The sequence below is a fragment of the Taurulus bubalis genome (genome assembly GCF_910589615.1).
Source record: "Taurulus bubalis genome assembly, chromosome: 2".
In the NCBI taxonomy this organism is placed as follows: domain Eukaryota; kingdom Metazoa; phylum Chordata; class Actinopteri; order Perciformes; family Cottidae; genus Taurulus; species Taurulus bubalis.
The window spans coordinates 23,284,617-23,301,283 of record NC_136590.1 but is presented as its reverse complement, the minus strand read 5'-3'; the positions used below and the strand labels follow the sequence as shown (position 1 = coordinate 23,301,283).

General features: G+C 40.5%; 1 protein-coding gene across 1 annotated transcript; it reads left to right on the top strand.

Annotated features, from left to right (window-relative positions):
* Positions 1 to 2,778: 2,778 nt before the first annotated feature.
* Positions 2,779 to 7,165, top strand: irf1b (interferon regulatory factor 1b). The gene is made up of 10 exons (XM_079214573.1): positions 2,779 to 2,896; positions 3,576 to 3,669; positions 4,492 to 4,591; positions 4,678 to 4,845; positions 4,992 to 5,032; positions 5,220 to 5,346; positions 5,486 to 5,602; positions 5,733 to 5,761; positions 5,937 to 6,048; positions 6,448 to 7,165. The coding sequence occupies exons 2-10, from the start codon at positions 3,583 to 3,585 to the stop codon at positions 6,537 to 6,539; spliced, it is 873 nt and encodes a 290-aa protein (XP_079070699.1). The 5' UTR covers positions 2,779 to 2,896; positions 3,576 to 3,582; the 3' UTR covers positions 6,540 to 7,165.
* Positions 7,166 to 16,667: the final 9,502 nt, after the last annotated feature.

Below are 16,667 nucleotides of genomic sequence, written 5' to 3'. Positions count from 1 at the left end.
TTTGACTTTTAAGTTAATCAACTTTTGAGGCAATCGATTGCCTCTATTTTTTTAGTTATGGTAACTTATTCGGGTTTACAGTGCACCATTGAAGTAATTAAAGTGACCAAAGTGATTGAAGTTATTAAGTGTTTTTGTGGTCTTCTACGAGCTCAGCTAGTTGTGCAGCCTGACAGTAGCAGGAAGGAAGGACTTTGCGGTACCTCTCCCTCACACACCGAACATAAAAAACATAAAACACATCGAGAAAAAAACCCACACAAAACATCCAGAAAATAACTTGGTATTAAATTAAAGATATGCACAAAAAATTGTCAAAACTCAGATCTAATGGGGTGAAATATGTCATCTGAAGAGGTAGATAATGAACCACCATGAGCTCAGTGTGATGCTAACTAGCGGCGGCTTTGACTTGACCCGGTGTCCCTGACGTCATGCTGGTCTCCCCCCAGCCTCACATTGCTGAAATAAACAAGCTTTCGTGATACAAGCAGACAGTGAAATGCCTTTGAAATAATGTTATTTAACATATAGGTTAAGTATTCGTATTAACCTATAAATAACCTTGCAGCCATTTTGACAGATGTCTTTTGAGAGTAAACACAGCTGTAATAAATAACCTCAAATAAGGACTCTGGTCTTTGTGTTCGCTGCTCACTGGGTCGGATGTGACCCACTGAATAGAAAGTGACTTTAAATACTTTTAGTCCGTCAGTTAACCCTGTTGTGAAATGTCGAAATAGCTGCTTTGAAAATGAATGAATCAGCAGCTGGGTGGTGACCCAACCCCTCACAACCCCTTTTGGACCCCTTTGGACCCGCCATGATCAGCACAGCACTCTGTTTACATTACCCCAAACAAGCCAGAATTAAAAACCCAGCCATGTGCATAAACTACGTTTGTTTTCATTACAGAATTAAATGTTGTATAGAAAAACAGAAAAAGTGATATCGTTAAAGACATATATTTTAAATAAATAAATTAAAAGTGTGTGTGTTTTGCATCAGCCAATACAGTGAATTCTTATAATTCCCATGTTTTTCCCCACACTGCTGTGTTTCATCAACAGGGAATCGAGAACAATTAATGGGATGATGCCCCATCCAGATGTCAGCCTTCATTTGGAAAATCCCACAGATTGAACTGAAAACTCCACTGGAAAACTCCCTGCTCTTCCCTTCAGAGGCGCGCCCGAGCGCGCAGCCGGCGTGAGCGCGCAAACACCAACACGCGGGAAGCCCCTAGATGGACAGCGGCACCGGGAGCTGCGACGACATCTATGGGGGTTCCCAAAACCCCCATGGAGAGCACGTGAGCCACGAGTGCACCCATGATGTTTTACAACGGGAGTTGTTGGTTTTTCACTTGCAAAACGCGAGATAAACCGAGCAATTCTTAAGAAATAATGAAATATTAAAATAGTATGTGCTGTCAATTACATGTTGTGTGTGTGTGTGTGTGTGTGTGTGTGTGTGTGTGTGTGTGTGTGTGTGTGTGTGTGTGTGTGTGTGTGTGCACGCATTGGTTATTACACGAGCTCTTGGGCAATAATTATCACATATATGGATGATAAGGAGGTTTTATTGAGTCCACATAGCAGCTGCTGCTGCTGCTGCTGCTGCTCCTGCACCGTGCATGCGCAGTTTGCGTGCATGTCCCACATGCCACCAAGTCCTGCAGCGCCCCTGCCGGCCTCTAAAATCACTACATCATTTCTTGTAAATGCCCTATTTCTCAGTTGGGATGGTGTTTATACTAAAGGGCTTGTCCCCGCACATGCTTATCGTGCCTGGCGTGTGTTGCCTTTGGCATCTGGAGTATGAATGCTCGTGCATGTTTACGTGTAGTTGTAATTTGATAAGCATTTTTTTCCAAATTCTAATAAGGTACACAATCTGAAAACTACATATTTCTATCACATATTCTATCACAACTGGTTTAAACAAACGTAATTATCATATACATGTACTACAAGGCCTATACGACACATTAACATACAATATATAAAACTATTGCCTATATCATCCTTATATAAGCAATACAATACCTGCAAATGATAACATTTTTGCAATAGGCATGGCATTTTTCAGAGTCTGTATAACTATGCGGTTACATATAAAAGGGCTCTCGCTCATGTTGGAGGGTCTACGTGCTGCGAGCAGCCAGCAAGAGTTGTTATTGAACTTCCTCCTTGCGTTCAACAGCATGATTTCTCGGAAACCGATCTGCAGCTGAACGGGACAGGCAGCTGCGCATGCGCCGCTGTAAGAAATATCAACCTGAACTGTAACTTAATTTAGACACGTACACCAGTCTGTGTCTTATAATAAAATCACTTTGTTGTGTTTGACGTGTGTTTGACGTGTGTGTGTGTGTGTGTGTGTGTGTGTGTGTGTGTGTGTGTGTGTGTATGAGGGGGGGAGGGGGGGGCGTCTATATGCAGAGATGACATCATTTGTTTACAATGTGACTTGTTTTGGTTGAAAGATGTTTATGTTGCCGAATAAACAATAAGGAGTTTGTTGTCAACTGCAACTGATCTGATCTGTCTTCCTGTGTTCACAACGTGCATACGTAACAGAAGTTGCATGAGTATGAAGCACCAATTCAATAGGAATTCTTTGAAAACACAGAATGTGATTTGGATTTGTTGTTGTCTTCCGGGGTGAACATTTCTCACAGTGTGCGCGTCTCCTGGCCCAGCCCGGGGAAAACCCTCCAGATCGTCACACAAGCATATAAAGCGGGCGTCCTCTCCGTGAGCAGCAGTCAGTGACCGTCTCAAGTGGATAACTCACAGCGAGGAGAAGCTTCTTTAGGACAAACCTAAACCAACCGGACTGTCCTCGTGCATTCTTTGTCCTCTCTTTACGGATCACAGCACAAGCAGATTCTGTAAGTGAGCTGATATTTATCACTTCTGTTTGCACCAGATGTCTCATGATTACTTTTTTTTATTTTTGTTATTGCCGCTAGCTAATATTGAGACGTAGGACACCTTTAGCACACGAACAGGGATACAAAGATGCCTCTAACATCTGTTGGTTTTAGTTTTTAGTAATTGGCGCTTAGGTACAATTATTTGCACACCACGCGCTCAACAGTTAATTCAACTGAGAAGAAGTGACTTGTTTTATTTATTTCTAAACCTACATGTGTGCGCGCGGCCGTGCAGGAGAAGGAGGTGTGAGGTATTCGCGCGCGCATGGGGTCTTTTTGGCTCACGTCTCCAAATCGACCCCTCCCCCCCGCCCCCCCATACAAATACTTTTCAACTGTAAAATTAGTCCACGTGCATTTGAAAAACTGTCTTGAACGCTAAAGCCACAAAAGCCTAATCAGGAAACGTATTGAGTTTTTTTCTCCGGTCTTTTGTGACCTTCATAAGTAGCGCCGACTCCCACGCGTAAACGCCCCCCTGTTCGCCTTCTTGCCCCGGCCGTGAACTCCTCGCGTCCTCCCGCCTCGGCCAGCAGGCAGCAGTAAATCTACACTGCGGGAGGAGACTTCCTCTCGCGCACTATCTGTATATCTTGCATTCCTCATTTCCTCTTTTGTTCGCTGCATATTTCAGGTCCAACATGCCCGTGTCGAGGATGAGGATGAGGCCGTGGATCGAGAAACAGATCGAGTCCAACGCCATCTCGGGCTTGGGCTGGATGGACAGGGTGAGAGCTTTTTTTTATTTCCTGAAAAAAAGAAGAAAGAAAAAAGGCATTTACTGTGTGGTCATTATACCGACATGAGTACAGAAACAGATATCCCGAAATGTATTTGTTGTAGAACAAAAATATCATCTTGGCCAAGAAGGATGTGAGGGAAGGCTGCACGCTCGTTGTTGTTGTTTTTTAGTTTGATAATCACACAATATCGACATGTTAGCTTTAGCGTAGCAGCTTGACTGAAGTCGGGATGGATTTTGTGCTGTGCAGAAAGAAAAAAATCCAGTGTTATGGTGGAAAGTTTTAAGAAAAAAGGAAACCGTCTGAAACCAAACAGCTTCTGGTACTCCAAGATACACACTCACCAAGATACACACTCACCAAAATACTCACCAAGAGTTAGATGTGACCCAAAGCTTGGTCTCTATTTCACAGATATTACAGCATATTCTATTTCTACTTTATCTGCGGGTGAGAAATGGGACGAGCATGTCAAAGAGAATTGTAGACCCTCTTCCTAACATAGTATGCTGTGGTTCAAAATAGAGTGCTGTGTTTGGTGTGTGTGGGTGTGTGTGTGTGTGTGTGTGTGTGTGTGTGTGTGTGTGTGTGTGTGTGTGTGTGTCTCTGACCTCTCTGGCCACTATGTCTGCGATGCAAAGCATATTGTAACACAATTATGGCTTTGTAGTAGAAAACTGCCAACAGTAGCCAGAGTTAGATGCCCGGTTTGAATGGCAGCTTTGCAGTGTTTGAAGAAACGTTTTGGTTTGCTCCACGCCAAATTCCTCGATCCAACTCAGTATTTCCTTCCGTGTTCCTTTACAGGATAAGACGATGTTCTCCATCCCCTGGAAGCATGCAGCTCGCCACGGCTGGGAGATGGAGAAGGACGCGAATCTGTTCAAACAATGGGCCATTCACACAGGTGGGCAAGCGCGTAGATACAGGACTGTACTTCTATGGAGGGCGGGGTCAAAAGGATAGGGAGACTAAACAAAGTGCACCGTGCAGGCAAACATGTGGAGGGCCAGGTCTGTGACCCCAAGACGTGGAAAGCCAACTTCCGCTGTGCGATGAACTCGCTGCCCGACATCGAGGAGGTGAAAGACAAGAGCATCAACAAGGGCCACCAAGCCGTGCGCGTCTTCAGGATGCTGCCCGCCAGCCCCAAATCTAGAGGTGAGACAGGAAGCAAGCTTTTTTCTTAAAAAATATGAATCACCATTGTGCGTGCAGCAGCTGCCAGCTCTCTTTTTTTTACATATCAAATCAGTTTGTTCTTTGGTGAAAAATAAAATCTAAACGTCTTTCTTTCTTCTGCACAGACAAACGATGCAATGCAAAGGAAACGAAGCCGAGAAGGAAGGTAAAGATCTCTTTTGACCATTTTATATTTATGCTGACTTTAGTATTTTGTTACGCTTGTTACAGTCAGAAGTCGATTGACATAAAAAAACACATACTATATATTTTATTAAGCCCATTCAGCTGTTTGTATTTCCTCATGGTCGTGTCCTAAATCTCACCGGATGTGACTTTCTCTGCCTCCGCAGAACTCAATGATCAAGAGGGAGGAAGACGAGGACTCCAGCGACACGCCCATGCACGAGTCGATGCAGCAAGATGCTTCGTCCACTCAGGAGAACACAGTCGACAGCACGGTGCAAACTGAGAAGCCAGGTGAGGGGACAAAATATAAATACTGGATAGTGAAACACTGTCATTTCAGTCGTAACTGTGTACTTGAAGCCATTGGATCTGTCACTCAAACGCAGGAGCATCGAGTGTATTTAACGCTGACCGTCTGGCATCTTTCCAGATTTCTCGTTTGTGCCTCCGTCCGAAGTCCCCGAATGGAGTTTGTCGGTCGAGATCGACTCTGGCTTTTCAAACGACTTCAGCCAGAGATTCGAAGTTTCGCCCGAGCACAGCTCTGGTAAGACAACAATGCATGCGTGGCACGCTTTAATTGTTTAAATGAAAGCTCAGATAGATGATATCGAGGTGCCATACTCACTGTCCCCTCTTCTTCCTCCCCTCTCTCTCTCGTTGCTGTGATCTTCCAGACTACGACTATCCCGCCGACATGGTCCAGGTAAGCACAGGACTATCTACTGTGACCTGCATGCTTTTTCATTGACAGGAATACCCATGTTTGTCTTAGTCGGCCTGCTTGCCGTGTACATTAATACCCAAAATATTAAGACTGTTTGGGGTTGGCGGGGTGAGACAAAAAGATAGCCATACTCAGTCCAGTGTTGCTCTTTCAGATTTGTCAGCAACTGGAGAAAGACTGGATCATGAGCAGTTTTGACGGCACGGGGTTCCTGAGCAATGAAGCATGCACCAGTCCAGGCAGCCAGTGGAGTGAATCGTCCTCAGGTAAATGTCTCTCGTAGATGTAACAAGCTGTTACACACAGTACACAGCAGAGCGCTGTTCGGTCCTCGTGTGAAACGGTCCTCGTTATTTCAACTCAAAACAGCAATCTTTTCCTCAACCTAGCCAAGTAGTTTGGTTGCCTAAACCTAACCAAGTAGTTTTGAGTAGTTGTGTTGCCTCAACCTAACCAAGTAGTTGTGTTGCTAATAATGAATTATGAACGTGGTACTCCAGCGCTTATGTAGTATGGCACACACGGAGTCTGAGCAAACACTAGCTCCTACATTTCCCAGAATGCAGCAAAGTCCAACTTTTAAGGTCACTTCCTGAAATGTTTTAGTACTTAATAACATAACAACGTTCTGCTGACCTTTGATGTTTCTCCTTTTTGCTTTCCAGTCGACGAGCTAGAGGAAACACCGCAGTACACGACTCTGGGCACAGACAACCCAGCCGCCACAGACGACATATGGAAGAGCTTCTTCCAGTAGGCGTCCATCTTCTGAGATACCTTCAGGACAAAAGGACAGGAGAGTGCTTTTTGACACTTTTGGACTTTAAAAAAGGGCTCATCCTGTCCACCTCGTTTATTCCGAGACCCTCTTCCCAGCCGAATCAACCGTCAACCCGAAGATCCCCTAAACCTTTATGTGACGTTGGGAAGAGCTCTGCTGCATTTGAGGGACTCTAAACGCTGTTCATTGTCAATGTTTTTGGCTGGTTCAAGGCATTTTTGATGCTCAATTTCTTTTTGTGATTGTGGATTGTAATAAAACAGGAGTCGTTTTTTCGCTCAGGCAGAACATGCACAAGATAATACTCATAATTACGCACGAGGGAGACAATACTTACCTCGAAATGCCGGCTACATAAACAGTGCGCTCAACATTTGACATCTAGTTAATATGTAAAATACAGTAATTCACATTATCATTTTTTTTTCCGTTATGTGCATTGTGCTCAAGTATGTTTCAGTTTAGAAAAATGTCTTAACTTCTGGTAAAAGCTCTTATAAATCGTGCAGTTCTTTGCTTAAAGCAGTTGTAGCTAATGTTTGTAAATAGTTGTTTTTTTGTTTCTGTGTGGTTTTGTAAAATAAATCTAAATGTGAATGAATATTACTTTTTATTATACGTTTTTAAGTCCTACAGTGAAGTCAAATCAATGACTGACCTCATGATAAGATATTTGGTCCATAAAGATATATGGACATTTTTGATTAGGAATTACCCCTTGAGATGTACCATCTCGTTTTCAAGGGCGGTCCTCAACGACAATTACACAATAAAAGCAGAATTAGACAAAACATTTCACGAAACATAGCAAAATAATTAAACAATGCCAAAGAAATGTATGAATAAAAAAAATATAAATAACAAGTCAAGCAAAATTAGGAGATCAGTTATGGCATAAGGTAATAAAGTCACAACTGATCCTACAATAATATAAACAATAAACAATCGTTTGATGCAGAGAAAATATCATTTGTAAGTTTTAACGAAGGCGTAGTTGTAGAATCAATAATAAATTAGTTTTTCAATTATTTTTGCACTAGCACAAATTATAGAAATTGGTCAATAGTCGAGTATTCTCAAGTATGTGATTATTTAATCATAGAATGCTTAAAAAGCGACAAAAAAACGCATTAAAAATAACACATCTCTTTTCAATCGTGTATTTGTGACAAAACAGCATACAGGTGGTACACTGGTTTTAACGTTTCAAACCAGTGCAGTGAAAGAAAAAACCACAGCGCTGATGATTTATTAGATATAAAGTAAGTAGTTGCATCAGTTATCTTTCTTTCCCTTTTTGGGTTTTCTCCTGTAATCCCAACACTTTTTAAAGAAACAATGTCATTGCCCAACAAACTTCATTCATGCATGGTGAGTCTCAACAATAAACTCAACTACAAAACAAAAAGCAGAGAGGAATCTTAATTTGCAGCTGCTGTTTCCCTTCTTGATGAACCACAGAGCTGGCAGCACGCACGCACGCACGCACGCACGCACGCACGCACATATTCTTTTCATTCATCACATGAATCTTTACAGGTTTGACCAGGTTTCTTTTTTCTGCTGATGACCTTAAGCTGCATAAGACTTTGACTCGTTAGTCCACTTGAAAGATGAAAACAACGAGGCGACGATATCTGATAATGCTTCCAAAAACTACTTCAGGATTTACTGTTGCGTGAGATGGTGAATACGGTTTTTAAAAACTCAAGTCAAAGGTTTTTACAGAGGGGATTTGGGATATCTTTTTGTATCACTTTGTATCACTGAATCAGAAAATACTGTCAGCAGCCATAAAAAAACTATTTTTGCCATGTTTTTATTCGTAAAATGTTGTATGAATCAGGCTATGAATAATGTGTGAACAAACCCCTCTGCATAAACCCTCAGAATATATGTAGGAATGAAAGAGTAACGTTTGGTGGATGTAAGAGCTGCTGAAGTGGAGATTTCTGGATCAGAGTCTGAGAACAAACTCATTGAGAGAAAACGGACTTTAAAGAGATGTTTAGTTACATTACACACATTCTGAAGACTCTACAGGTGAATAGGGTCAAAACATTAACTCATAGATATCACCATGAAACGTAATCACTTCATTACTCACATTAAGAGGAGGATTTATTGTATTACAAATTTTATGAAATGTTACGTTTAAATATGCAAATTAGGCATCATATAACGCTAACCTTTGGTGATTTTAGGAGAAATCTACAGACGCAGACAAAAGTAGTAAAATAAACACCTGAATGTCTATTTTAGATGTTTTCTTTACTAGTCTGGAAGATGAAATGTCATGGAAGGAAAAAAGCTCAAAATCTTAAAATTGACCAGTGCATTAAAAACAATGTTGTCCGTGGATCAAAGTTCTGTGTATTTTTAGTTTTTTTTATCCCAAAGTACTTCATACTTTAATGTCTCATCCCCTCCTGAATAAACATCTTCAATTTTGGACCTCATTTTTTTGTGACCATATTCCCAAAAATGTCTTTCAACCATTAGATAAAAAGACAAGCTTGGGCAATAATTTACTGCGAACAATGACAGACGGATTATGGGGATTTAACACTGCAGCTTGCTAATCAAGTAGTTTGTGAACACCACAGAGTCTGTTATTGCAACTTTAGCCTTTGAAAACATAAACAGATGTTTTGCAGCTGCAGACGGGTGTCTCACCTTCACTTACAACCCTTTTTATTATTATTGACTTATTGACTTTTGGTGAAAAATGTTTTAAAGAAGCGCTTAAACTGCTTGTTTGTTTAAAAAAAAAGATTTATTTAGTTTTTTTGACAAATTATACAGACAAAAGTGTGAAACAGCAAATACACAGACATTGGCATAAAACGTTTATGAACCAGATGTTATGATTTGAGTATGGTCCAGAGTTGTGGTTGCTTTATATTTAGTGGGAGTATGCTTGTGTTCAGTATGAAAGTGTGTTGTCACGTATTCCGACCACAGAGGTATGACCGACGAGGAAGAAGAGGGAAATAAATATACAATATTATGTGTAGCTGTTAGCTTAAGCTTTAAGTACTTAAATTAGCAAAATTAAATATAAAAATGTATCCAGTCACAACACTTTGAGCCACTTTTGTTCAGTTTATTATGTCTTATTTCAGGTCTTCCACCATCAAGGATGAATATGTGTATTTATTGGTGGTTTAGGAGCTCATGTACTGAGTTTAGTCAACTGAAGACCGTAAGAAAAAAAAAAGGATGTGAAAGACTTCAGACATCGACTTCAGACCAAATGTTTACTGTCTGCCCATATTTTATTGCTGAATTCATATATTTGCACGATTCCCACGGTCTCTCTCCGTCTCAGTTTCAGACGTAGTTCCCTTCCAGACACTTTCTTCTTCCTCGTTCTGCTCCAGGCGTCGAGGTGGATGGCGACCGGACTGCTTCATCCATTGCTGTCCTGTCAGAAAAAGACCACAAAAACATCTCTGGCTTGTCATGTTGCAACTAGTCAAGCTTTTGGTGGCAACTAAAAAAGTGAAAATCAACAATGTGTAAGTTACGGTGCAAAGGGCTAGATATTTCTCCTTATGTCCTAATTTCCTCAAAGGTAGCACTCGATTGCCTCCATGCAGCTCTCAACATGGCGACGAGAATATAAAATAGAATATAGCCGGCCTTCTGTCGTGTTCACATCAAATGTAAAGCAACTAGTTTTCGCACACAATTTCATACAAATTAAATGTAAAGAACGGACGCAAATAGGGAAATGGAGGAAACAAATATTGTTATTATGTATGATGTGTATAAATGTATGTGTATAAACCACAGACTGATTTATGGTACAAACAAGGACGACAATGTCGTATTTACGCCGTTTATTTTGAGTGTTTATGGAGCAGCTACAATGTAGCAAAGCCTAGCACCCATCGATCTGAGCTCCTTTCAGAAAACAAGCATTTTAAAAGTTGTTTGCTCGTTGTCTTGTGGATAGACCAAACAAAGCACAAATTTCAACTTTTTACAAATCTGCATCATTATGTAGTAATTTCGGCATCCTTTTTTAAATCCAATTATTGCAATTAAGTCACAGCAAAATGGTTTATTTTGGTTCATACAGCACAACCGACATGTGACTCTCCGCGAGGCCACAAGCATTGCGATTAAACACAAATGATCCTACAATCAAACTCTTTGGTGTGAACTCGGCGTTATCCTTTAAATGCAACAGAAGTTAAAAAGATTACGGGTGTTACCAGGACTGAAGTGCCACGGTAATCTCTTCGAAAAAAAAAGGTGTGGTACTGTGGTGAAGATGCCAAAAAAAAAAAATGCGCAAAAGTGTTCCACCCTGTGCCATTAACAGACAAGATGGCAGCGAAAACACCTAGAACTAGACTGTGTGTGTGTGTGTGTGTGTGTGTGTGTGTGTGTGTGTGTGTGTGTGTGTGTGTGTGTGTGTGTCCGCGTGTCCGCGTGCGTCCGCGCGTGTGCGTGTGTAGAAGGGCACATAGAGAGAGATATCTCTGGTGCTTTCCATCTGGCTTGTCAGCTCATATCTACACTCTGATACACACACACACACACACACACAGTTTTTGTTCCTAAAACTGATGCTTTTATTGCCTAAATGTAACTTTCGTGGTTTTGTTGCCCAAACCTAACTGTTGGTTTAGTTTCCTAAACCTAACTGGTGGTTTTGTTGCCTAAACCTAACTGGAGGTGTTGTTGCATAACCCTAAATGTTGGTGTTGTTGCCTAAATGTAAGGGTTGGTGGTTTTGTTGCCAAAGCTAACTGTTGTTGCATACCCCTAACTGGTGGTTCTGTTGCCAAACCTAACTGTTGGTTTAGTTTCCTAAACCTAACTGGTGGTTTTGTTGCCTAAACCTAACTGGAGGTGTTGTTGCATAACCCTAAATGTTGGTGTTGTTGCCTAAATGTAAGGGTTGGTGGTTTTGTTGCCAAAGCTAACTGTTGTTGCATACCCCTAACTGGTGGTTCTGTTGCCAAACCTAACTGTTGGTTTAGTTTCCTAAACCTAACTGGTGGTTTTGTTGCCTAAACCTAACTGTTGGTACTGTTGCATAACCCTAAATGTTGGTGTTGTTGCCTAAATTTAAGTGTTGGTGGTTTTGTTGCCAAACCTAACTGTTGTTGCATAACCCTAATTGGTGGTTTTGTTGCCTAAACCTAACTTTTGGTTCTGATCCAGAAATCTCCACTTCAGCAGCTCTTATAAACCACAGACTGATTTATGGTACAAACAAGGACGACAATGTCGTATTTACGCCGTTTATTTTGAGTGTTGATGGAGCAGCTACAATGTAGCAAAGCCTAGCACCCATCGATCTGAGCTCCTTTCAGAAAACAAGCATTTTAAAAGTTGTTTGCTCGTTGTCTTGTGGATAGACCAAACAAAGCACAAATTTCAACTTTTTACAAATCTGCATCATTATGTAGTAATTTCGGCATCCTTTTTTAAATCCAATTATTGCAATTAAGTCACAGCAAAATGGTTTATTTTGGTTCATACAGCACAACCGACATGTGACTCTCCGCGAGGCCACAAGCATTGGGATTAAACACAAATGATCCTACAATCAAACTCTTTGGTGTGAACTCGGCGTTATCCTTTAAATGCAACAGAAGTTAAAAAGATTACGGGTGTTACCAGGACTGAAGTGCCACGGTAATCTCTTCGAAAAAAAAGGTGTGGTACTGTGGTGAAGATGCCAAAAAAAAAAAATGCGTAAAAGTGTTCCACCCTGTGCCATTAACAGACAAGATGGCAGCGAAAACACCTAGAACTAGACTGTGTGTGTGTGTGTGTGTGTGTGTGTGTGTGTGTGTGTCCGCGTGCGTCCGCGCGTGTGCGTGTGTAGAAGGGCACATAGAGAGAGATATCTCTGGTGCTTTCCATCTGGCTTGTCAGCTCATATCTACACTCTGATACACACACACACACACACACACAGTTTTTGTTCCTAAAACTGATGCTTTTATTGCCTAAATATAACTTTCGTGGTTTTGTTGCCCAAACCTAACTGTTGGTTTAGTTTCCTAAACCTAACTGGTGGTTTTGTTGCCTAAACCTAACTGGAGGTGTTGTTGCATAACCCTAAATGTTGGTGTTGTTGCCTAAATGTAAGGGTTGGTGGTTTTGTTGCCAAAGCTAACTGTTGTTGCATACCCCTAACTGGTGGTTCTGTTGCCAAACCTAACTGTTGGTTTAGTTTCCTAAACCTAACTGGTGGTTTTGTTGCCTAAACCTAACTGTTGGTACTGTTGCATAACCCTAAATGTTGGTGTTGTTGCCTAAATTTAAGTGTTGGTGGTTTTGTTGCCAAACCTAACTGTTGTTGCATAACCCTAATTGGTGGTTTTGTTGCCTAAACCTAACTTTTGGTTTTGTTGCCTGAAACTAACTGTTGGGTTTGTTGTAACATCGTCCTGAAAAAAAAAAGGTTGTGCCGAGAGACACAAGATAAAACCTGAATGTTGCAATTTATTTTCATTAACTGAAAACACATTTTTAAAGTTTTAAAGTTGTAAGACAAAAACACAGACAACTCCCAGAGGGAATAAATCAAGAGAGAAGTAGTCATTTTCTATATACTTCCATACAACCAGAGGAGTCGCCCCCTGGTGGACATTAGAAATAATGCATTATTGTGCATGTTTAGTTTAAACATGCACAAAAAAAAGTCTCAGATTTTACTTTAACACAAACATTTCTCCCATTTTGCTGGTAAGAGGTTCCATACACTTTAAAACCATGTGATTATCATGTCATCATTATGTGGCTCAGGATGTAAATGGTGTGATTTCATTAGAAAAATGCATTCACATTCATTAACTAACACAATAATGCTGAATGGCCAAATGAGATTAAAATGAGTGTGTCCAGCATTGACAATATTCATCTGGTTTACCAATACGTAGGCTTGCTTATAATGCATCATAAATCCAAATTAATATACCATATACTTCATGTACCCCACATGTGCTAGTATATCACTCACAGATGTGTAGGTTTGATACTTAACACTTCTTCCACCACTGCCCTTATTAAATAAACTATAAATAGACAGTCAAAACAAACATGGGTGTACCACTAATCTGTCTATCAATCATCAACATTCCTGGTTTAATAACTACGAACTCTCCAGATGAAGGAAGGAGCCACGTGTAACACCAGACAAGGAGGATTTTCAGGTTTGGAGATTCCTTCTCGTGTGATTTAATGAACTTGTTGAATTCAAATATCTGCAGCTGCACACACACACGTATGCTATACACACCAACACACATTAGCAGAATACACACACAGACAATAGCACTAAAGCAGTGACAATAAACGTTTGCATGCATGGCAGTTAAACAACAATTTGCTCTGAAACTATTTTAGTCAAAATTGGGGGAGACCAGTGGACAATGTTTATATTGTTTAGTTAAATTATCCTTTTTATGTGCTATTGAATAAAAGAAAAAAAAGAGGAGTGGCTGTCAGTTGGATTAAAGGTGTAGAAGAAGAAGTGGAAGGTTTCTTAAGGGGAAAATAGCTTTTGCATTTATTCGTGCTGCCTGCTGCCATTGTTGCTTTAAAACATTCCCTCTGAACCGACCTCTGAAATTAGTTAGTTTATTTATTATAAAAACAGAAACTCACAATCACAAATTCACTAAAAACCAACCGTTGACAAGACATTTCTCTGAATGTCAGTTTGAAGGTGGAAACAACACAGAAAAGGCCTGATTTATTTTTGGTGAATTGAGGGATGTGTTCACAAAATAATCCAGTTTATTTAATGTTTAATCTTATAATCTCGTAAATGTGTGAGTTTTTTTTGTTAATTTGAGAATAATACGTTTGTATTTTGTTTCCTCATACCTTTACTACTTAACCCCCTTCTCAGAATCTGTAATTATTAGTATATTTTTGTTTACCTACAATAGAACTATTGAAGGATTGACAAAGCTTGAAAACGTAAAAGTCAGCTACTCTGCTTTTCATTCAGAAACTCTCTTAATCACATATCTTGTCATAGAGGCCAAAAGAAAAGAGAGAGAGAGACAGAGAAAAGAGAGAGAGAAAGAGACACTGCCAATGTTCACCTACTTTACGATTTGATGACTGAACTAATTATTAAACTCTATGTTAACACCAAAACTAAAATCCTTTCAGTTACGTATTAGTTTCATTGTGACTCACAGCAGTACACTCACATCCACACACCGAGAAGCATATCATCATCTGATTTTGTACAAATACTAAGATGTTGAGAGGTTAACTTCCCATTTTAAAACCGTGGTTTTATGACTGTCGGAGATCTGGTTTCACATATATCATGTGAAACGGATCATTTACTACATCAGATGTTATGGGTTTTTCATCGCAGACGTTTTTGAGAAGCCAAGGTCTCCTCCAGTCTCACTACAGGAGAGACGTATGGCGGACGTTGTCATTTTTAAGAGACAGCCGAAAACAAAGGCAGGAAGCAGAATGCAGAAGTTGGCCAATTGGGGGGGTCTTATCTCAGTAATCTATGCGATAATCTGATACTAAACAAGTTGTTTGTTAAAAGTCAGATTTATGTAATTGCTTTCTGCTTCAGACAAAATCATCTATATCATCTTCCTATATTTTTAACTAGATTAATAAATATCAAGGTGTAACCGCTCTGCTGATCTAAAGGGAAGGCATATAAAAAAAATGTCTCTATTGCACATTTTAGGCTTTTTACATGTAATTTACTGCCACGACAGCGGTCATCTTTTAGCAAAAAAAACAAAAAACACGTAGTAATTTGGTGAAAAAAACATTATGCTTATTCTTAAAATACGCACCAAACTAAGTTTAATACGAACGTAAACAACGTACCAGGAAACACGTCAAAAACATCCCAAATTAAACTTAAAGGTGCAAGATCCGAGATTGGGAGCATTTTGATTTCCTCTAAACGGTTATAACAACTCAAACTACGGCGAAATTGCTTTGCGGCCGCCGTTATGTTGAGGCAGCAACACCAAGGTTTGGTAAAAACATCCTGGTTGGGCTGAAGATAACTCCGAGGTCTATGTGAAATAAGTAAGGAAAACAACTTAACGTGAAAACACGTCACAAACAAAATATAACTTGCCTCTTTGTTTGTTTCCACGCTCCTACAATATAGCATTTTTTTTACTCATTAATTACATTTTGCTTTGGGTGGTTATAAGGCTTTGCCTTTTGAGTATGTTTTTTAGTTGTCATGTGTTTTTTTATATCAAAAAGTTTGACAGAAATCAGCCTCACAATCAGGCAGTATGGTCATGTATCATCTCCAATAAACGGCTTCTGCCAGCCTTTGAAGGTGCAAGGTACGAGCCTGGGAGCATTTCGATTGCCTTTCTGGCGGCAAGCAGCTAACAGCGCAAACTACGGCGAACGTGCTGACAGAGCTAACGGTTTTAATCTGAGGGGGAGCCGGAGGGCGGGCGCTACACGTTCTCAAGGACGTAGTCGGTCAGGAAGGCCTAGCCGGCCGTATGAGAGCACTGCAGAACGGCGGCCGTGGGCTAACCAGTGGGGTTCGAACACGTCTCTGTCACATTTTAAACTACTGTTCCTTTACCTTTACATACCTTTACATTGCGGTCAGTCCAGACGACATGGCGTACAAATGACACGCACAATGCAAGAAAGGCGTTATTAGTGCACGCAAAAAATGCTGACACATCGACTTTTCAACACTTTTAATACACTGACACCAGCTGATGTGGGATAATAACTGAATCGTGCATGGAGACATGAATAATCATCAGTGTCATTATGGTATCTGAGGTCATGGGGTTTGAGCTGAGGAGAAGAAAAGAGTTGATTCAGACTCATTTAATGGGTGCATTTTTTTTTTTTACTTGTTTGTGTGTGAAAATATTTATGGGTGTGTGTCTGATAGAGATAAGGAGGCAGGAAAGGAGGAAGGAAGTGTGTGTGTGTGTGTGTGTGTGTGTGTGTGTGTGTGTGTGTGTGTGTGTGTGTCTGAGAAAGAGAGAGAGAGAGAGAGAGAGGTTAGTCAGCTGATTTACTGGAAACACCAGAGCTGTCTTTAGTTGTAAATTGTAAGATAGCGTCTGTCCACCTAAGATTAAACTT